Consider the following 23,676-nt stretch of genomic DNA (forward strand, 5'->3'; position numbering starts at 1 on the left):
TGTAGAAAACGATTTTTCATGGACAGTTCTAAATCTAAATTAGATCGTCTTATTACCTGTTTGATGTGGAAGGACCTTATAAAGATCCTACACTTGAAATATCTTTTTGTTTTATCTGATCATGAACACCATATATCACTACTTACCTAGTTTTCTTCCCCCCATGGCTTAAGAGGTCAGCTTAATATTACAAAGCACTCATTTCATGGCTGGTTTTTATTTTTTGGTGGCCGGGACATCCTAAGTTTTGATGAAATGTTAACGTGGCATTAAGCATGTGGTTCCAGGTGCAGTAGGTCATTTGTAATTGAAGAAACATAGCAAATACTTTCACTATTGTAATTTTATTTTGAGAAGACACTGTCCTGATCTATGTTTTAGTAAGTGGTATATGGAATATACTTTTAATAGGTAATATGATGGAGATTACTTATTTTTAGATATATACGTTAATATTCTTTGAAAACATTCTACGTAGGCAGATGCCCTGTGTGCCCTGGACATACTAAGCTGTGCTGGATTTGTAAATCACTTTGGACGTTCAGTGTCTGTGGAGAAGATAGACATTAGTCCAGTTTTGCTCCAAAAAGGAAGCTCCAAAATTGCTTTATATGGCTTAGGTAAGATGGTTTTATTTTACTGTTTATGACAATACATAATTGTTTAAGCAACTGGGAAATCACATCCTGGAATGAACTTTCTTGCTGTTTGGGAAAGAGTGAGGCAAATCTAATTATTCCTTATGCGTGACCATAAAAAATGACAGAAGGTTTTAGTAGAATTTTTTAGTATTTAGTAAGACCATTAGCCCTTGATACTTCTTTCGTTGGAGGTTTTGATTAAAAAAAATGTTTTCTTTTACTATCTATTGTTTATTTTTTCTTTCTTTTAGACTCAGATATAGAATCCTGAATGTTAGAATTGTAGAGTAATTAGAAAAACTGCATTTTAGGGGTGCCTGGGTAGCTCATTTGTTTAAGTGGCCGACTCTTGATTTTGGTTCAGGTCATGATCTCACAGTTCGTGAATTCGAGCCCCACCAAAGCTGTGAGTGCAGAGCCTGCTTTGATCCTCGGTCTCCTTCTCTCTGCCTCTCTCCCCTCATGCTCATTCTCTGTCTCTCAAAAATAAATAAACATTAAGAAAAAGAAAAACTGCATTTTGGTATCTTGGAAGTCTTTGAAATGTCTGAAGCTTCGCTGTCTAGTACAGTAAGTACCAGCCTCAGGTAGATATGGGGCTGGTCTGCGTTGAGGTATACTATAAATACAAAAATCACATCAGATTTCAAAGACTTAGAAAAAAAAGTAAAGTACCTTATTAATATACTAGGTTAAATAAAATACATTAAAATTAATTTTACCTGTCTCTTTTTACTTGTTTTAATGTGGTTACTAGAAAATTTTAAATTCTGTATTTGGCCTGCTTTAGTGGCTCACACATTATGTTTTTGTTAGACAGTGCTAGTTCAGATCTGTCATCTATAATGCTCAGAAAATTTGCTTTATCAACTTGACTGTCCTCAATTTATTTAGTGTCCAGTAGGTAAAAAAAAAAAAAAAAAAAAAAAGCCTTTTTGCTAGGCTTGTAGCCATATGAACAAAAGATCAAAGAATATTTTTAGACTGCATTCAAAGTCTATTTGTTGAGTCTTCCTTGGATTAAGTTCAGGTTGATATTTTGTTTTATGAATGCAATAGCTTTAGTAGTTTTATTGTGTATAGAGTTATAAAAATTATATTCTATGTTAAATCAACCTTAAAGTAGTACCCTGAGAGAAATGAGAAATTTCACACTGTAACCTTTGCATAGTTTTTATTATTTTTTGAGTGATTTTAGTATAATAGAAGGCTTAGAAGACCTTATTTACTTAATTCTCTTCGAATATGTTTTTAAAAGTATAATTATGATGGATGGTTTATTTAAATACTTTCTCTAGGGCGCTTACAGTCTTTGTCCAGTTTTCATAATTTCTGAAAAGTAGAAAAGCATCATGGTTATCTGTAGAGAGATGGAAAATGAGATCAAAGTGTTATGTCTGATTTCCCAGGTGATAGAGCAGGAAGTGAAATACACTTTTTAAAAAGCTACTAACAGGTATTTTAATTACTGCAGTGTTAGGGGTCATATCTGCAGAAAATCATTGATCCTCCTACTTTCAGACTAAGACCCTGTTATGCCTCAGGCACCCCCTGGAATATCCCTCAGTCTCCATTTTCTCCCAGAGTCTCATTCCATCCTGTTCTCTTCTTTTTTTTTTTTTTTTTTAATTTTTTTTTTTTTCAACGTTTTTTATTTTTATTTTTGGGACAGAGAGAGACAGAGCATGAACGGGGGAGGGGCAGAGAGAGAGGGAGACACAGAATCGGAAACAGGCTCCAGGCTCCGAGCCATCAGCCCAGAGCCTGACGCGGGGCTCAAACTCACGGACCGCAAGATCGTGACCTGGCTGAAGTCGGACGCTTAACCGACTGCGCCACCCAGGCGCCCCATCCTGTTCTCTTCTTAACTGGACTACACACACACACACACACCCCAATCCTTCTCTCTACACACTAGAACTCTATAGTTAGCAAATTCCCTCCTATCCTCAGTTTCTTCTCTGCGTGTTACCTCCACTCCGACTTATAGGAAACTAGTCCCTAAGGCTCTGCTTCCCACTCACTTCTCACAGGCTTCTTACAGGTCTTAGGGTGGAGTGTAAGGGTCACTGTTCTCCCTTCTCCCTGCTTGCCATTTCTTTCCTATCTGCAGACACCCTGCCCCCTTGAAGCTAATTGCCAGCTGGCTAGACTGCCCTGTCCTTTCCCTCAAATTTTTCACCTACTTACCTTCAAATTGTGTCTGTGTTCTCAGAGCTTCAACACCTAAGTAGATCAGTCAACCTTCTGATGCCTTGGGCTTTGTATGCCTTGACTTTTTTGTTTCCAGTTTATATGTTCTACATTGCACCATCTGTTCCATTGGTCACACTCTAGAAATTCTCTTCAAGAAGCTAGACTTGTAGTTCTTACATTTCTGCATTGTTGGCTTTTCTTCCAAGGCCTTCCCTAATGACTGCATAAAGCAGCAACTTGTCCCCTCACTGATAACTCGCCACTTAGCATCTTTTGTCCCTTTTACAGTATTTAAAAGTGTAATTTGTGTGTTTACTTGGTTTTTTTTTGCTTCTTCCATTAGACTAAGGTGATCCTTTAGGGTACAAGAAGAATTATTTAAAAGTCATTATATTATTAAAAAGCATAATATCTTTATTTAAAAACCATATATAAGGGCGCTGGGTAAGGACTAGGCATCGGTGGCTCAGTCTGTTAAACGTCTAATTCTTGATTTTGGTTCAGGTCATGATCTCACAGTTCACGAGTTTGAGCCCCGCATCAGGCTCTGCACCGACAGTGTGGATTCTGTCCCTGTTTTTCTCTGCCCCTCCCCTGCTCACTCTCTATCTCTCTGTCTCAAAACTAAACATTTTTTTTTTTTAAGGTTTAAAAAAACCCAATATATAAGATTATTTTTAAATACATTTATTTTTTTATTTCATCCTTTTTAATGTCTGTATTTTATAATGTGTATGTTAGGTCAAAAGTATGTATAATAAAGGGATAGTGGAAAACAATATTATTAGAAATTTTAATAAGAATTTAAGCATAGAAAACTCAAATTTTTATTCTGTATTTTCCAGATTTTGAAGGTATGTATGCCTGACATGCAAAAATTTTTTTTTTTTTTTTTTTTCTCCAAAATGTTTGTTTATTTTTGAGAGAGAGAGAGAGCATGGGAGAAAGTGGGCTCTGTGCTGACAGCTGAGAGCCCGATGCGGGGCTCGAACTCATGAACCATGACCTGAGCCGAAACCAAGAGTCGGATGCCCCACTGACTGAGCCACCCAAGCACCCTGGGAAACATGTTTTTAATACATGTATCTTCTTAGCAACTGTCATGTGAGAACCTGGAACATACTCATTTGTAAATAATGATACATTTCAAATGTATCTCTAATAAGAACATGAAATACTTAGAGAAGCACAAAATTTAGAAGTGAAACATTCTTTTTTGAAAACTAAGTAAGAAACCGGTTATTAAAATAACATCTATTTCAGGGTCCATTCCAGATGAAAGGCTCTATCGAATGTTTGTCAATAAAAAGGTAACAATGTTGAGACCAAAAGAAGATGAGAACTCTTGGTTTAACTTATTTGTGATTCATCAGAACAGGTAAACGAATTTTTTGAAAAAAACTTCTTTTTAAAATTTTGAGTCAAGTATGGAGGTTCCTCAAATCTCTGTTTCCAAGCTTCCCAGTTTCCATAAAATGTTCCTTATTCTTTGAAAGTTGTCATTAAAGGATCATGCAGAACTTAACTGGGCTTTGTCTGACTGCATTGTGAAATCGGTTCCAATATATATTATCTGTAAAGAATATGACATGTGCAAGAATAACCATAAAATCAAATAATCTTAAATTCAAGTAGAACACTACCAGTGCATTATCCCATGCCCTTCTCTGACCCTGTATCTTTCCACATACTCCAAAAGGAAGCACTATTTTTAATTTCTATTTAATCAAATCCATTGCTTTTCCTTATTGTTTAATTGTGTATATCTGTCCACAATGAGTATTTTATTTGGTTTGGTGTAACTGGAGCCCTGCTGTATATTTTGCAGCTTAGTGTGTTCCACATTACATTACTAAGATTCATCCATTTTGATGCTTAAAAGTGTAATTAATTTTCACTGATATGTACAGTTCTACTTTTTCACGTGTTGGTGAATATTCTGTGTTACTTCCAGAGTCTTGCTTTCTTAAACCTTTTTGTTATGACTACTCTTACATGCATCTCTTGGTGCATGTATGCAGGTGTTTTTCTGGAATATATTAAATATAGCTAGATCAGTTTTCTTTTGCTAGTATTTTGAAGAAGTTTAATCTGTTGGTAGGGTGCAGGATTGATGGAAAGGAAGGAAGACTTGATGCAAGGCTTATTATGTGACCACAGATAAAATAGTGTGAAATGATGATAGTGATGGGCGTGAAGATGATGTGGAAGGGACAAACCTGAGAAGTTATCAAGGAAGAATCCAAAGGGATTTGGGCCTGATTGTGTAATTTATTACTTACTGAACAGGTATTTATTGAGTGCAGGATCCCTGGCACTTGAACCCACTAAGTTCTCAGTGAAAGGAGGGCTTTAGGAGGCAGCCTTGCGTTGCCTTATGTACATTCTGAAAGAAACAGCTTTGAAGGAGTAGCAGGCCAGAGCTGTAGTAAGTGTGTTCTCCATAGAACTTTGCACCCCTTGGGAGTGTGCTCCTTCTCTTGCTTAGGGTTTCCCAGTTCTGCTACACTTTCTACTTTCCCAAAGTAGGGAAAAATCGGGAGGAGAAATCATAAGTGATTGATTCCAAGAGCTGCAATCAGAATGTGAGATGGAATGGCAGCGTTGGGGTTGGTAATGGCCAGTTGCTGGTGATGTTCACAGTGATCATTTGATGAAGGTGGTCTGCTCCAGGTTTCACCATTGTCAAGGTCCCATTTTCCATTCTGTAATTAATAGTTTGGTAAAAATACTTTGAGGCTGTGTGAATATCCTGTTTTGCCTTAAAATTTTGCCCGCTAATTCTAGCATCCATTGGTGAATCTTGTTTCTAGCAATGCATACTATGATGTTGTGTTATTTTTTAATTCCCCTCATTCTGTCTGCATTTATTCATTGAAAGTCTTCTGTAAGGAAAATTTGTTGCTTCTCTCTCGTTTATTCATTTTTCTATTTATGTTGTTATGGACTCAGGGGTATTTATTTTATCCTTTGAGTTATAATCCAGTACTATCCAGTTTTTTTGTTGTTGCTCAAATTCTTCCAGCTTTGACCAATGGGAGTTTTTTTATATTAGCTTCTGTGTCCTTTCAGCATGCCTTCTTCTTTCTTTATGCATTTATGTATTATTTATTGAATCTTCCTTAACTTCCTTAACTTTAAACTTCCTTAACTAATAAGTACATTTACTTATTTTTTACTACCACAAGATGCTTCTGCCTCATCTTGTGTTTTTCTGCCCTAGCCCTGGAATCAACCACTTCTCCAAGGAGCCCTGATTGCTTTTATTGGAGAAGAGTATTTAGAAACCCAGATATGGCCACTAGGTGTGCTTACTGCTACTGGGGCTGTCTTAGCCCTCAGTAATCAGAGTTAAGGAAATATGTGTATATGTCCTAACCCATGCAGACACATCTATATTTGTGTATTGACATATGTGTTACACACACACACACACACACACACACACACACACACACACACAAGCATGAATTCATACTTACTCTAATCCAGCCCTACAGGGTTCATTTTTGTCTTCTCCCTTTTCTTTTTTTTTTTCTTTTTCTTTTAGAGAGAGAGAGAGAGTTTGAACAGGGGAGAGGGGTAGAGGGAGAGAGAGAATCTTAAGCAGACTCCATGCCCAGCACAGACACCGAAATGGGGCTCAGTTCCACAACCCTGGCATCAAGACCTGAGCTGAAATCAAGAGTCAGATGATCAACTGACTGAGCCACCCAGGTGCCCCATTTTTTTAATTTTTCTTTTCTTTTTTATTTGAGAGAGAGAGTGGGAGCAGGGCAGAAGGGCAGAGGGAGTGTCTTCTCCCTTTTCTTATTTGGGAGTTCTTTCTCTAACAGAAACTTGGATCATTTTATCTATAGTATATTTACTTATTTTTTCAATCTTGGTTGACATATAAGGTAATTTTTTAAAATTGCTGACCTGTACCCCTGTGAGAAACAAATTTACCAACTAGTATACAGTGTTTATGTAAGTGATTTTTGTTTTTAGCCTCATTATATCTAGTCAAAACACCACCTCTAGGGGCGACTGGGAGGCTCAGTCAGTTAAGTGTCTGACTTTGGCTCAGGTCATGATCTCCTGGTTTGTAAGTTTAAGCTCCACATCAGGCTCTCTGCTGACAGCACACAGCCCTCTTCGGATCCTCTGTCCCTCCCTTGCTAGTGTTCTTTCTCTCTGTCTCTCTTTCAAAGTAAACTTTAGGGACACAAACAAAGAAAACACCACCTCCAAGGTTACTTAGGCCAGCTCCTTTTTCTCCCTCCCACTTTAACATAACTGTGCAATTCTTTTGTAGTACTGTTAGATGCATTTGTCACCCTCTGCATTCTTAAGTACTTCATTGTTTTCTAGAGAGCACTAGTCCACGTGCGAGCCAGGGAGGAATTGAGAGAGTATCTTAAGCAGGCTCCAAGCCCAGCATGAGGCCAGACGCAGGGCTTAATCTCACAACTGTGAGATCATGACTTTATTTCCCATTTGTTTCTATACTTGGGCCCGTTTGTTTTTCTGGCTGCTAAAGAAGGAAAGCAGAAGAGCACTTTGTCATGTAATATATTTCCACAAGGCTGTTTTGATCGACTTCTAAGTCAAAAGTCAGATGGAAGTCACAGAGTCAGCCCACAGGCATAATCTTCCCTCTGCATGCAAGAGTTGGTGCTCTGTGAAGGCACGATTGTATCATACAATATTTGAGTTATGCTTTGTTTCTTCAGTAACTGTGATAATGTTCCCTAGATACGTGTTTTTTACACAAAAACATTCTTAGATATACAAGCCTGCTGCTGCTCTGATTTCCCTTCCTGCTTTTCCCTTCCTTCCTGATTTCCCTCAGTAACTGTGATAATATTCCCTAGATATGTGTTTTTTCCACAAAAACATTCTTAGATACACAAGCCTGCTGCTGCTCTGATTTCCCTTCCTGCTTTTCCCTTCCTTCCTGATTTCCCTCAGTAACTGTGATAATATTCCCTAGATACGTGTTTTTTACACAAAAACATTCTTAGATATACAAGCCTGCTGCTGCTCTGATTTCCCTTCCTGTTTTCATTCTGCTCAGCCACTCCCCCCTCCCTGCAGTCCTTAAACTCACTGAACACATTCCCACCTGGATACCTCTGTCATGTGCTCTGTGACTCTCTGCCCAGGACTCAGCCCTCTCCCCGAGGGCTTTCTTCCCTCGCTTACAGTTTTGTGTTTTTTTTTTCCGTTCCTCTTACACTTGATCCCTCATCACAGTTCTCTGCCCTTGTGTCACCTGGCTAAGTGGCCTGTCCTGACCACCTTGCACATAGTAGCGTTCCTGTTGTGTGTCACTTTTCCCTTTTTCTTTACAGCACTTAGCACTACCTGACAAATTATACGTGCGTACGTAAGCACATACACATACATACTATGTTATTGCTTGTTTCACTAGCGCAAGGACTTTGTTCACTGCTGTTGTCTTCGGTATCTAGAAGAGGTCTGGAACACTAGGCACGTAGTAAGCACACAGTAAATATTGAATGAGTGAGTTTTCGATTTGCCTTAAGCGAATGCTGGGTTGAAGTATTTGAACACTTTTACTTAAATTCCCAATGATGAAGTCAGTATTTGGGAAAACTTTCTTCTGGTCTTTCCTCTCTTTGGGTGTTTACATATCTCTTAATAAAGGCAACTAATCTAGGTATAAAACCAGAGTCTGCAAAAATCTTCATACGATATCTCATTTAATAATATTTATTATGAAATTTATTTATAAATTCATCTCTTAAGTAAGACAAACTTTCTTACACCCATTATTATGAGTGAACAAAACATGCTAAAAAATGACAACATTTTTAGAGATTTGTTTTTTATTTTACAGTTTAGATTTAAATCACTTTATTTTCTGATTATATATGTATATAATCAAACCAACTTATCGTTTTCATTATTGAGAGAGCTCATGCTTTTCTGACTTTCCCTCTGTAAAGCCTTTCGTGATCTGCCTCTCAGTGTGGAACTGACCCTTTCTCTTTTGTGGCGCCTACTTGTCTGTGCCCTGCAAGTTTGTAAACCTTTTGAGGGCAGGAATTAGGTATTATGTTTGCATCCCTAATCTCTTGAATAGTTTCTGGCACATAGAAGAGACGTAACAAGGCTTTGATGAATGGAGAAAGAAAGATCTGTGTAGATTTACTTAATGTGAAGTGTCTCTGTATCTCTGGACATTTATTTATTTTTAAAAATCTTGGTATAGGAGTAAACACGGAAATACTAACTTCATTCCAGAACAATTTTTGGATGACTTCATTGATCTTGTTATATGGGGCCATGAACATGAGTGTAAAATAGCTCCAACCAAAAATGAACAACAACTCTTTTATGTATCACAACCTGGAAGTTCAGTGGTTACTTCTCTTTCCCCAGGAGAGGCTGTAAAGAAGTAAGTAATGGTTATATTTTCCAAATCAATTCAAATAAAAAAAATACCTGCTATAATACTATCATCATTTAATAGGTTCAAGATAGTGATGGTTATCTATATGATAGATTTCTTTACAAAGACTCACCATTCAGTGTAGTCTTACTGTTTTCCCAGCTCTTAAGCTGTGTCCAACAGGAGAGCCTCCCAATGGTGTTAATGATTTTGCAGCTTATTAGGCATACTCAGGGCTAATAGTTTTACTAATTAAATTTCAAGTTAAAGCGCTATGATGATGATTACTAATTTCCCAAAGTCCATTTATAAACAAATTTACCTAACACCATTTAATTAAGATTTTTTTGGTTATAAGTGGAATATTATAGCACATCTCATTTCTTTTAGTTCTTTAGTTATATGCTAAAGTAGTTAACACTGATTAAGCCCAATTTTTATGATAGATTTCACCACTTGAATCCACTCAGATTTTGATTGTTAAGATGGTAATAGTAGGTTTAAAGAATATGGCAGTAGGATATATGGGTTTTTTTCTTCATACTTCTGCTAGTTCATTTTATGTATGTATGTGTACTTATATACACAGATGTAATACATCTATATACCACTATCATAGTCCTGGTAACATTTTGTTTGACCTACTGTCTGTCTTCCCTCACTAAACTATATTTGTTCAGACAGGAGGGATGACTGGATTTTATTCTGGGGAAGAAGGATGTTTAGCATTTGTCCTGTGATAACAGTATTAAGATTAAGTTGCTAAAAAAATTTTTTTTAAGAGTATGATTTTATAAAGAAATATTTTGTAGAAACTTAGAAATATGATAGTTTTAATGTGCACATTTTCCTGAGAAAATTTACAGCGTGACAAGGCTTTCGATTCCCTCCTCATTTCAGGCATGTTGGTTTGCTGCGCGTTAAGGGAAGGAAGATGAATATGCAGAAAATTCCTCTCCACACGGTGCGGCAGTTTTTTATGGAGGATATTGTTCTGGCCGATCATCCAGACATTTTTAACCCAGATAATCCTAAAGTAACCCAGGCGGTACAAAGCTTTTGTTTGGAGAAGGTAATTTCTCTGGATAAAGGTCAATGAGATGTGCTTTGGTTGAGGGTTATTTGACAATTAATTAAATGCTTCAGTGGAGATGGGGAAGTTGCCATATTTGTAACATTCTCAGGAAGCCTGCAAGGGAGTACTGTTGTTCCATGAATGAGTTTAGTTGTATCAAGGACTTTTTTTTTCTAGTCTCTGAGCTGGAAGACTGTTACATGTAGGACAAACTCTGTTTAATTAAACCCCCTCCCAGTTCCATTCCTCCTTCTCAAAAACAAACACTTAATTTTTTCTTTTAATTCTGACTGGATAACTTGTGCATTTCATTTATGACAGGAGGCAGTAGCTTTGATTGAGGAATTTGGGGGGGGGGGGGCGGCGGGGACCATGGAGGATGAAGAGAGCCTTAGCATCTCATCTCATCTCATTCTACCCTGAAAGCTACCCCAAATGAAATCTTGAAGTGTGTTTGCTCTGTGCCTTGTAGCTTCAGCAGAAGTACCATACCTCACCTACCAAGCAGATTGCCACCCCTGGACCTCTGAGACATTCTAGAGCCACTGCAGAAGTGGTGTGAATGCATTTAATAATCTGTAAATTGACAGCTTAATGACATTAATTGTGGGTACTAAGTTCTTACAATTATCACTGGTATTCATTGTGATATATAATTATCACTTATATATTCTGGGCACTGGTGACAGCATTTTCCGTTTAATCCACTCAACAATGCTGTAGGTGGGTAGATTGTGCCATCTGCATTTTATAGAAAGGAACCGAACTTTAGATGGAATAACTCGCCCAGTGGCACAGCATTCCTGGCAGCACGTAACTCCCATAGCTGAAAAACTGCAGAGTATGATGGATTCGGGAGGATTCAGTCTAAAAACTCCCATCAGGACTGCAGTTTCTATCTGCTTCCGTGTTTGGTCCCATGACACCCCCTCTGTAGGTAGCTGTCTTATGCTTCACTTTGAAGAGGTGGGCGTGTCCATGCGGTGGCCCGCAGACTCAAAATGTCCCTACAGCCGAAAGAGCCTGGTTTTCCCAGTGGTTCTGTTGGACTCAGGTCGTGGATGTGTCCCTGGGAGGTGGAAGACAGATTGATTGGTCAGGCCTACGTCAGGTCTGTCAGCCGAGACTTCGTAGACTGAGTAATTCTCTGTTGTGGGAGGTTGCACTGTAGGGATTTCAGCAATATCTCTCACCTCCACCTGCTAGATGCCAGTAGTCCCTTTGCCCCAAGTCATGACAGTATTTTTATTTTGAGATTAAAGAAATGCTTGAAAATGCTGAGCGAGAACGTCTGGGAAACTCTCGACAGCCAGAGAAGCCTCTCATACGACTTCGAGTAAGTCCTACTTAGATAAATTAAACTTTATTATTTTAATTAGTAAGAAGGATATGTATAATAATAAGAGCAATCACCAGCTTGTACCAAAAATAATAAAGGTACCAGGATTTGATTTAATCATAGTTTGATTCTGATAGGTTTGATACTTGTTTCCTTTTCTAAATAATCTGTTCTATTTAATAGGTTGGCTGAGATCTCTGCCTTTATCTTCTACTATCTCCCTCTTTATCCTCCGTCCCAGACACCGTGGCTTCCCTGCTGTCCCCTATTCTAACATACTACCCTTCTCTACGTCTGCTCAGTGAGGCCCCCCCAAATGAGATGGCACCCCCATACCTTCTCACCAGCACTCCTGATTTCCCTTACTCTGGTCTCCTTGTCCTTTGTTTACCACAATACATCCTCCTAACCTGCTGTATACAATGTGATTATTTTGATTATTAACGTGTCCTCAGCTACAAAGCTGTAAGCTCCATGAAAACGTGCAACTTTGTGGATTTTGTTACCTCATGTGTCCAAAGATCTCCAAACAGTTCTGGCATACAGCAAGTGCTTGATAAATACGATGAAAGAATAAGTATTTGAGAGGATTAAACAATTCTAAGAAATTGAAATGCTTCCTATTCCTGTAAAGCTACTGCCGTTTTCTGTCATCATATAAACAAAGTAACAACTCTTTTTTTTTTTTTTTGTCCCTGTGCCTTTCCCTGCAGCTAGCTCTGCCTGTCTTTATTTTCTTCCAAATCCCTCCAAATACATAGCTCTTACTGTGCATCTAACATTCTGTTCCCCAGTCCACTATAAGCAAGGCTCTCACCCCACCATCTCAGGTGGGAAAGATGACCTTCAGTTGTCAAAGCCAGTAGATTGTTTTCATCTGACTGAATCACTGTGGCATTCTCTCCGAGTTATGTTTGACCCATCCTCTCTCTGAGCTTCCATTTCAGCCTAGGCATGTGGCTTTAATGACCACCTATGGAGTGATGATTCCCAAATCTTTACCTCTAGCTTAAACCTCCTTGTTGAGGTCCGTGAGCCCCCCTAAACCCAGGTACTCAAAGAATAATCACAACAGCAGCCCTGACATCACCTGGGAAATTCTTAAAAATGCAGAATCTCAAGCCCTACATCAGACCCACTGAATTGCATTTTTTAAAGATTTTATTTTTTTATGTGAATCTCTACCCCCAGTGTGGGGCTCGAACTCATGGCCCCAAAATCATGGGTCGCATGTTTTGCCAACTGATCCAGCCAGGTGCCCCTGAATTGCATTTTAATAAGATCACCGAGAGATTTGTATGCACATTAAAATTTGAGAAACTCTGGGATGTAGAGTATGAAGGTAAAGAGAACAGTCGAAGCCATGCCTGGGTTCAGGCATGAATGGGTTCAAACCAGTGTATGACCTAGGTTTGCACCTCATAGATTCACAAAATTTAAATGAATTACATAATTGACCTTTGCACAGGAAGTAATCTGGTGCCTTCTATTCCATTGTCATTGCTGAGATTGAGCCTTCATTCTCTCTTATCTGGCCTGTAACTGCAGCCTCCTACCTGACTCTGCCATTAGTTTTCCCCCTCTCTCCACCTCTAGTCTATTCACACTAATGCCAAAATCATCCTTGTAAAACACAGTCTTGCACGTCTTTCCTGCTGAAAGGGACTTAATGGTCCCCTAGTGCTAACAGGAAGAAGTCTACACTCTTGCATGGCATTGAAGGCTTTATATGACCTGGTCAAAACCAAACTCTTTGGCTTCTTCCTCCCTTTTCTGCCAGAACCTTCTAAGCTCCAGCCATATTAGGTTAAAAGTTGCCGTTCCCTGGGCCCAGTAGAGTTTATTTTCCTCTTTCATACGTTTGTCCTTGCTGATCCTGCTGTGTGGAGTGTGCCGCTCTCCTTCCATAGCATTTCTTTCAACATCCACTTAAAGTTTCCCCTCTTCTAGGAGCCTTTCTTGACCTCCCTTCAGAAGCAATGCTTCTTCCTTTGTGTCTTCGGTCTGCTTTGTACGTACTTGTTCTAGTACCATTCACATTCTGCTGGCAGTTATCTACATGTTTGTCTTGCCAGTCAGCTTGTGAATTTCTTGACAACCAAGATTATGCTTTTTTATGGTGATATAAAAATAGGCCCTTCGCAGAGTACCTAGCACACTGTGGACCCCTCAATGAAGTTTGCTTAGTGAACAAGTTTTGTGGCTCTTCAGAGCAGAAGATTACGAATCAGGTTAAGCTGGAGTATAATTGAGAAAGTGTGTGAAGAATTTTGGGGCGACCCTGTAGCATGAGCATTTAGCATTTTCTGCTATATAACATGGACGTGGTAGTGATATAATACATAGTTGCTTTGGGAGAACCACATTGTTCTCTTTGTCAGGTTAGAAGATCGCATGTTTCTCATCTATGTTTGTCTGATACCATTAGAACTAACCAAACTTAAATAGAAAGTTGGCATTCCTTTTCCTAAACACAGTAAATTCATGAAACAAAATAACAAATATTTTTATGTATGTAATATTCCAAAGTATGTTATATCAACTAGGGGACCCATGTTAATTTTATGAGTAAGTGAACAAACACTTGAAGTACATTCTGTTCTGCATGCTGAGGGACATAGTGATGGTAAAATAGAAGAGGTTTTTAATTTATGGGGCTTATGGGAGATGGAGGTATGAGGAGAGACATAAAAAATAGGTAGCAAATAAATGAACAGAATGCCAGCTAGTGCTAAGAGTGATGAAGAGTATAAATTGGGTGGAGGTTAGGGAATAGTTTGGATAGGCCAGCGATGCAGCACAATGTTGGTTCCCAGAGCCTGTTTTTAGAACAGCTAGTTTAGGGAAATGATTATTTCTCTTGGAAAAAGATGTATGTATTTCTCTTTGTGAAAGTATGACCATAAACTTGTTAACTTAGAGCCTGCCTGGAGAGTGACTGTTGTAAACAGATACTGTGTTTTAAAGGTAATCATTTCTCAAAGCTAACACATTTGATTCTGTTTCTGCATGGATCTTCCCAGCATTTATTCCTCAGTGTGAGAGTATATCCCTGAGATGATAGCAATTCACTAATGCATCTAGGGCCAGCCTTTTATTTCAGTGGAGAATTTTCTTTCTGTTTTGAAAGTTTAAATATCCCTGTTTAGGGGCGCCTGGGTGGCTCAGTCGGTTAAGCAGCCGACTTCAGCTCAGTTCATGATCTCGCAGTCCGTGAGTTCGAGCACTGCGTCAGGCTCTGTGCTGACAGCTCAGAGCCTGGAGCCTGTTTCAGATTCTGTGTCTCCCTCTCTCTGACCCTCCCCCGTTCATGCTCTGTCTCTCTCTGTCTCAAAAATAAATAAACGTTAAAAAAAAATTTTTTTTAATATTCCCGTTTAGAAACTTCCCCTCCTTTCCAGATGGTACTCCTGGTGCCCAGGCTCTCAGTGTTATCCTGGGAAGAGTAACTCCTTCAGATCTTGTGGGAATTCTTGCTGTATCTTGATTCCATCAAGCAAAGTGTCTTGTGTAAGCTTAGAAACCTTTGAAGCTTTATTTCCTCAGTAGAATAAAAGGTGTAACACCATCATGATCTTTTAACATGAATTATAGAACATTAACTTACTATCTTAAAAGCAGCAACATAAATAATGGAATTGGTAAACTGTTTCCAGGCCTTCATAGCTTGCTTTGTATTTCCAGGTGGACTATAGTGGAGGTTTTGAACCTTTCAGTGTTCTTCGCTTTAGCCAGAAATTTGTGGATCGGGTAGCTAACCCAAAAGATGTTATCCATTTTTTCAGGCACAGAGAACAAAAGGAGAACACAGGTAAGCCAGTTACCTTTACAGATTAAAAAAATGCTTTTTATAGGATGTATAAAAATCAGGTTTTAGTAAAAGAAATATAAACTAATGGAAATGTTTTTGTGATTATTTCTCATATCTTGGGCAAGCTGATACCGGAATAATTAAATCTCGTCTTCTAAACATTAGATAGCCATCATTTTTAAACCTGTGGATATTAATAAAGAAAGGGACATTTTCTCTGCAGACATAGTTTGTGAAAATAGTGCTGCTAACAGTACACACAGACTTTAGAGATTTATTGCTCAAAGTATACATTATTGACTATACATTGTTAATGTTTAGAGAATATACTCAAATTTTACGCAAGTATTTCAACTTTTGAGTATACAGGATTTAGGACAACTCGAGTCTTGGAATAAGAGGTATTTGATGTCTCTGATGACCACATAATTAAGTTCCAATTAAATTTCATAATAACTAATTGCATTTTTTTTAAACGTTTTATTTATTTTGAGAGAGAGCGAGCACATGTGCGAACATGGGAGGGGCGGGGGAGGGGTGGGGAAAGAATCCCAAGCAGGCTCCACGCTACCTGTCTTGAGGCTTGATCTCACGAACCGTGTGAGATCATGACCTGAGCCAAAACCAAGAGTCGGATGCTTAACTAACAAAGCTACCCAGGTGCCCCTAATTGTTCTTATTTTAAATGTATTTATAAAAAAGGCCATCCAACTGAAATAGTGCTTCTTCATTAGAAATACTGATCATGTTAAATATAGAGGTTCTTCTTAAAGCTATTGAGTCAGAGAATTTTTATAGAAAAATATGATCTTTTTTTTTTATAGGTAAGCTGTTTAGGTTTTTATTAACCGAGCTTTAATGGAGCTTCTGTTTTCAATGTCAAATTGTGACCAAATTTTCCATGCTATTAATTCAACCTGAAACATTGGTTCAGATACTTATTTATTTTGAGAGAGAGGGGGAGAGGGAGAGTCCACACACACGAGTGGAGGAAGGGGCAGAGAGAGAGAATCCCAAGCAGGCTCTGTGCTGTTAGCACGTAGCCCCACAATGTAGCCAGACTTTGGGCTCAAACTCATGAACCATGAGATCATGACCTGAGCCAAAATCGAGAGTTAGATGTTTAACCGAATAAGCCAGCCAGGTACCCCTCGTTCAGGTATTTAAGTGGAACTCATAAAACACTGTTTTAGGAAAAAATCTGTGTCAGATAATTACTTTGTTATGCTATGAATTTTAACTAGTTGCTTATTGATCATGGTTTTCTTTAATTGTCCATCCTTATCAATCCCTTGAGATCATAATAATACAGAATATAGAAATAGTATGTTGTTACTTGAGTTTCATCCATAGTCCGTTTTATTCTAATGATTCCTTTTTGGTTTAAACATAAATTGCAAAACAGAAGGGGCACTTTGGTGCCTCAGTCAGTTAAGCATCCAGCTCTCGATTTCGGCTCAGGTCATGTTCTGTCGATTCGTGAGTTCGAGCCCTGCATGGTGGTCTATGCTGACAGTGTAGAGCCTGCTTGGCATTCTTCTCTCTCCCCCCCCCCACCCCAATAAATAATAAACTTAAAAAAACAACGTTTTTGTGTGTTTTATTGAAAGCATTTCTTGTTATTTTGGTCAGCTCTGCTTCTTAACTACGTGTGTGACATTGTACAAAAGTACGTAACCTATCTGATGGTTGATTTTCTTGTTTGTGAAATCAGGATAGTACGTGAGCCTGCCTCACAGAACTGTGGTTAAGGATTAGAAGACACACTGCGTGTAAACAGTCTTATCACAGTGTTTGGCATGACTTCATACTTAGGAAGTCATGATGTTAATTCTGTCTTGAAATTTAGAAACGATTTCTGTTTACTTGTCTCTAGTACTTTGCAAGAGGCACACTGAACTTTGTGCCTCTTTACCCTCTAGGCCATTGCACGTATTTTTCCCTCTGCATCAAATTTTTTTTCTTTTTCCTGTTTTGCCTTGTGAATCTTACTCATTCTGGAGGTCTTGATTCAAATGATATAGCTGCATTTGATATTTGCTCGTTATTTTCAACCTTCTCTGAGAAGATTAATTCATTTCTTTCCTGTGAGTCATATTCTCTGTTCTTCCCTCATGTGGCACTTCCCACCTTAATTGTAATCATTTGTTCTCACAGGCAGGGATCCTGTCTTATCATTGGGTTTTCATGGCCAGGTCCAGTATGTCAGACAGCTAATATTTGTTTCCCTGACAAGAGTTACCAGCAGAGTAGATACTGGACCCTATGCTTCTTGGCTTCCTACCCAATACTCTTTTTATTCTTCACCTGCTGTTTTTGCAACAACTATCCTGCTTCAGAAAGCAGCAAAAGTGCTGTAAGCATACATCCCATTTGTCTCACAGACTATTAAAAAGGCATATACCTCAGGGCTGAGATTTAATTAAATCAATATTTTTATAGTTTCATCTAAGACATTCATGAGTGAAACTGGCTGTCTTTTTGTTTTGTTTTGAGCTGTGCGTATGTGGTGGTGACTGTTGCAGAGTTCCAAGCCGCTGCCTTGGTTTGTAATGAGGAACTGGCGATTTTACCCAAAATTGCTTTTGTAATTGTCAATATAGTGGGAAAGGTAAATAACATCTCGGTGTTATGAAAGTAGTTTTGTCCCTGAACATCCCTTGAAGTCGTTTTGGAGATCCCCAGAGGTCTGAAGACCACCCTGTGCTGTAGGAGACGTAGTACTTGGAGATGTGGAAAAATACGAGCTTTGAGGAGGAGACTGCAGCTGTCAGTAGAAATGCCATGTTTTTGCCTCAAAATGCCTCAAGCTGATTATTGATACGGTCTGGCCATTCCGCCTCCACTGAGCCAGACTTGCCATAAGTTTGGGTACTTTAACACTGTAATGGAAGCTACTGTTTTTCCACGGACTTCTTTTTTCTAGGAGAAGAAATCAACTTAGGGAAGTTAATCACAAAACCTTCAGAAGGCACAACTCTAAGAGTAGAAGACCTTGTAAAACAGTATTTTCAAACTGCGGAAAAGGTAATTTCTTAATTACAGTTTACATTTTGAATAATGGCTATCTTATGATAGCAGACTTGAATTTGGGTCATGTATAGTTGATACTTGAAACGAGGGGCGCCTGGTTGGCTCATTTGGTTAAGCACCCAACTACTGATTTCGGCTCAGGTCATGATCTCACGGTGGTCTGTGAGTTTGAGCCCTGCATTGGGCTCTGTGCTGCCAGCAGAGCCTGCTTGATATTCTGTCTCCCTCTCTGTCTGCCCCTCCCTTGCAAACGCTCTCTCTCACTCTCCCTAAACGATAAACACTCAAAAATAAATAAGTAAACGTAGAGGATCCTCACAAGGTCTCTATGAAGTAAGTAGGGTAAGAATGAATTATACTCATGTATAGTTACTCTACATTAAGAAAAATCAGTGCTTGACGGTATTATTATTGTGGCTGTTGTTGTTGATGTTGTTCTGTTCTTCCTTCTTTTCTCTACCGAATGTTTCTGAATCCAGGATTTACTTTTCTCACATCCGGATGTAGTTTCAGAACTCGAGGAATATAGCCACGGGACGGTGCAGCGACTTTTTGTTGGCATGAGTATATGTCACTTTAAGATCTGGCTGTATTCGTTTCCTATTGCTGTTGAAACAAGTCTCCACAAACTTAATAATTTAAATTAACACAGATTTATTGTCTTAGAGTTCTGTAGGTCAAAAATCTGACACCAGTCTCACTGGCCTAAAACCGAGGTATTAGTGGGGTTGTGTGTTCCTTTTTGGAGACTCTAGGGGAGACTCCATTTCCTTATCTTCTCCAGCTTCTAAAGGTGTCCACATTTGTTGGTTCACAGCCTGCTTCTTCCACCTCCAAAGCCAGCAATGTTCTGTTTCTCTGGCCATTTCCTGCCAGTTCGATCTCCCTCTCACCCCCTGTTGTGATTACACTGGGCCCACTTGCATAGTCCCTGTAACCTCCCAATTGTACGGCCAGCTGATTAGTAATCTGTAAACTCAATTATCCTTTGCCTTATAATATACTCACAGGTCCCAGAGATTAGGATGTGGACATGTTTAGGGGCCATCATTCTGCCTGCTGCACTGGTTAACCTAGTCTCTTAGTCATTGGCTACCATTTCAGGACCATTTATCCCAACCACTAGGACCTCTGCATTCTTCCTGTCTTTTACACTACTCCTGTATCTGGTTTTTACTTGGCTTTTTCTAGCCCTGAGTATTTGTTAGTAGGCTTAATTACTGCCCATTGTTTTGTTTTGTTTTCCCTTCAATAACTAGATAACTTTTTTGTCTTTTTCCCCTGGTAACATTAGACTATAATTTTTCTTGCTCGGATAGAATTATTTGGTAAGGAATAGATCCTGATTTCTGCATCCAGTGGCAGTGGTTTGTACCTCTTTTATAGAATGTGCAGCTCTCACTTCTAACCGAAAGGGGAATGGGCGAAGCAGTACAAGAATTTGTGGACAAGGAAGAAAAAGATGCCATAGAGGAATTAGTGAAATACCAATTGGAAAAAACACAGCGATTTCTTAAAGAACGTCATATTGATGCCTTAGAAGATAAAATCGACGAAGAGGTAACTCATTTGGTGGATAAGTCTAATTGGATACTCTCTCCTTAAAAGTACCTCTGACTTCCTTTCTGATAGACCAGTGTTTAACCTCTCTGATGTGTTTAGTTTCCTCATCTGTAAAATTGAGATCACAAAATGAGAATTAAAAGTAGAGAAGGTCTAGAACAGAATCTGAAACATGATTGCTACCCATTAAATGTTAGCTTTGTTCCCCATGGATGGCATCGTCTCCCAAAGATCATGAAAATGCTTTAAGAGAAACCGTATAGGGTGAAAATTTCTGTTCTGATTTTCAGTTTTTTAGTAAGCTTTGTTTGAGATTTTGAATGTCATCTAGAAAATGCATTCTCTGTAAGCAGAAAAAAAGTGGAAGAATCAAAGGAAAAGCTCTAAGTTTGCATAGAAATTGTTAATTTTTGCATGTCTCAAAGTATCAAAAAATCAAAATGTACTGACGTGGAGAAAATACTTGTATGTGGGCAGAAAAAAGGTTGATACTCAATGTTATTGTAGTACCTTTATAATAGTCTTAAGAAAAGTAGTAAACATTTCATAGAATAATGAACAAAGACATGAATAAGTGGTTCACAAAAGAAATACAAACAGGTAATAAGCGTATGAAAGTGGTGTTTAGCCGAGGATAATCAAAGAAACTCATGTATTTTGGGGGCGCCTGGGTGGTTCAGTTAAGTGTCCATCCAACTCTTGATCTCACCTTGGGTTTTGATCTCAGGGTCATGAGTTCAGGCTCCACATTGGGCTCTGCACCAGGTGTGAAGCCTACTTAAAAAAAAGAAAGGAAAGAAAAATGAAACTCAAATGTAGTTTTTATTTGTCCAAGTGACAGCAATTTGAGGAAAGTGTTTCCTATGCTGCTTGTAGGGTATCAAGATTGAGCTACTGCACCGAAAGGCATTTTGTCAGCATGCATCAAGAGGCTTAAGATTTGACCTTTAACTCAGCCCTGGGAAATTTTCCCAAGACGACAGTGAGATAGAGATTTGCATATGGAGTAATTTAAGTGTTGTCTGCAGTGGGAAAATTGGAAAATGTTTTGCAGTAAATGTTGGCACATACATACTAGATACTATGCAGGCATTATTAAAAATTACACTTTTGAAGAGGATGGAAAAATATTTTCAATGTTATGTGGGGAAAGAATTCCGAAGATTTAAAACTACATACAGAATGGTGCCAGTGAGTTTTTATTTTATATATGAATGTGTGTATGCATGCAAAGAATGAAAGAAAATATTTCAAACGTTATCAGTTGTTATATTCAGGTAATGGGATTATAGGGGATCATTTTCTGTATCTTCCAGATTCCCTCTAAGCAGAAGAACAAAACATTATTTTTAAAACTCATTCCCTTTGACTTTGATTTTGGTGCTTTTAGTCAGTCAACATGGTTCCTGTGATGTCAGTATGCAACTTGTAATGTTCCATGCCAAGCACTTCAACAGTCAGCATAAGTATTCCACATTCTAAAATCACTCACACTGTGGCACTGGGTGTATGGGGTTTATAAATTTTTGGCAGGAATGCATTTCTCAATTAATTGCTAAAAATAAAACATGACATCCCGCCCAAATGTAAATGTAAAACTGTGAAACTCCTAGGAGATAACGTATGAGAAAGCCCAGATGATCTTGGGTGTGGCAATGACTTTTTAAATACAACACCAAAGGTGTGATCCATGAAACAAAGGATTAATAAGCTGGACTTTATAAAAATGAGAACCTGCTCAGTGAAAGACAGTGTCAAAGGAATGAGAAGACAAGCAACAGATCTAAGGAGAAAATATTTATAAAAGATAACATCTGGTAAAGGACTATTATTCAAAAAATATAAATAACTGTTACAAGTCAACAATAAGAAAATAGGTAACCCGATATAAAGATGGACCAAAGACCTAACAGACATCTCACCAAATATGTACAAATGTCAAGTAAGTTTATGATGAAAACATGTTCTAGGGGCACCTGGGTGGCTCAGTCGGTTAAGTCTCCAACTCTTGATAGGCTCAGGTCATGGTGTCACAGTTCTCACAATCTCACAGTTCTGACTACGTAGAGCCTGCTTAGGATTCTCTCTGCCTCTGCCCCGGTCACGAGCACATGTGCTCTCTCTCTCCCAAGAATAAAGTAAATTAAAGAAAAAAAATAGGGACTCCTGGGTGGCTCAGTCGTTTGAGCGTCCAACTTCGTCTCAGGTCATGATCTCACGGTTCATGAGCTTGATCCCCGTGTCGGGTTCTGTGCTGACAGCTCAGAGCCTGGAGGCTGCTTCAGATTCTGTGTCTCCCTCTTTCTCTACCCTCCCCCACTCGCACTCTGTCTCTCAAAAATGAATAAACATTAAAAAAGTTTTTTTTAAAGAAAACATGTTGTATATCCTATGTCATCAGGGAAATGCAAATTAACAGTGAAGTATACCACTGTGCACCTATTAAAATGGCCAAAATCCAGAACCCTGACAACACCAAATGCTGGTGAGGATGTGGACAAAAGGAATGCTCACTCGTTGCCAGTGGAAATACAAAGTGGTACAGTCACTTTGGAAGACAGTTCGGCAGTTTCTTAAACAACTTAATATTCTCTTACCATATGATCCAGCAGTCATATCTACCCAGAGATGTTGAAAGTGGTACGTTCACATAAAAACCTGCCCAGAGATGTGGATAGCAGCTTTATTCGTAATTGCTACAACTTGAGAGCAACCAAGATGTTCCTCAGTAGGTGAATGGGTGAATAAATTGTGAAACATTCAGACAAGGGAGTCTCGTTTAGGGCTAGGAAGAAACGAGCTGTCAATCTGTGAAAGGACATGGAGGAAATTTAAATGCGTATTACTAAATGAAAAAACTAGTCTGAAAAGGCTACAAACTGTACGATTTCAACCATACAACATTCTGAAGAAGGCAAAACCATAGAGACAGCAAGAAGATCAGAGGTTGCAGGGGCTGAGTGAGGGGCAAGAAGAGGGATGAATAAATGCACAGAGGATTTTTAGGACAATGAATATATGATACTATACTGGTAGATACATGTCATTACACACTTTTCCAGACTCATAGAATATATGACACCAAGAGTGAACTATAAACTATGGATTTTGGGGGCCGCCTGACTGAGCCTGCCAGGCTCTTGATCTCTCTGGGGTTGTAAGTTCAAGCCCCACGTTGGATGTAGAGATTACTTAAAAAGAAAATCTTGAAAAAAAACAAAAAACTACCGATGGACTTGGGTGATTATGATGTGTCAGTGTAGGCTCATCTGTTATAACAAATGTCCCAATTCCTGGTAGAGGGGGACATGGATAATAGGGGAGTCTGCATGTGTGAGTCAGGAGGGTATATGGGAAATCTCTGTACCTTCCTCTCAATTTTTCTATGAACCTAAAACTACTCTTTAAAAAAAAAAAAAAAAAAACAAACAGTAAAGCAAAAAACCATCCCCAACCCGGAGAGATGTCATGACTCCTGAGAGGGTGCATGAGGGATGGGCTATGTATTAGCTAAGAGCGCGGACTCTGGACCAAGCGGCCTGTGTTCAAAATCAAAACCCTTAGTATCTGTGTAACCATCAGTAAGTTTTTTAACCACTCTCCACCTCAGTTTTCTCA

At 38.7% G+C, this 23,676-nt stretch overlaps 1 protein-coding gene across 6 annotated transcripts in view; it reads left to right on the plus strand.

The window, feature by feature from the left end:
- Positions 1-23,676, plus strand: part of MRE11 (MRE11 homolog, double strand break repair nuclease) — a 74,666-nt gene that overhangs the window by 16,844 nt on the left and 34,146 nt on the right. For all 6 annotated transcript variants that reach the window (XM_058687445.1, XM_058687444.1, XM_058687442.1 and 3 more), the window contains 8 exons: positions 479-620; positions 4,101-4,215; positions 9,058-9,243; positions 10,138-10,309; positions 11,568-11,648; positions 15,336-15,462; positions 18,389-18,489; positions 19,882-20,055. In XM_058687445.1, the coding sequence (XP_058543428.1) occupies positions 479-620; positions 4,101-4,215; positions 9,058-9,243; positions 10,138-10,309; positions 11,568-11,648; positions 15,336-15,462; positions 18,389-18,489; positions 19,882-20,055 (1,098 nt within the window). The remainder of the gene's footprint in view (positions 1-478; positions 621-4,100; positions 4,216-9,057; positions 9,244-10,137; positions 10,310-11,567; positions 11,649-15,335; positions 15,463-18,388; positions 18,490-19,881; positions 20,056-23,676) is intronic.

The sequence above is a fragment of the Neofelis nebulosa genome, chromosome 10 (genome assembly GCF_028018385.1).
Source record: "Neofelis nebulosa isolate mNeoNeb1 chromosome 10, mNeoNeb1.pri, whole genome shotgun sequence".
Lineage (NCBI taxonomy): Eukaryota > Metazoa > Chordata > Mammalia > Carnivora > Felidae > Neofelis > Neofelis nebulosa.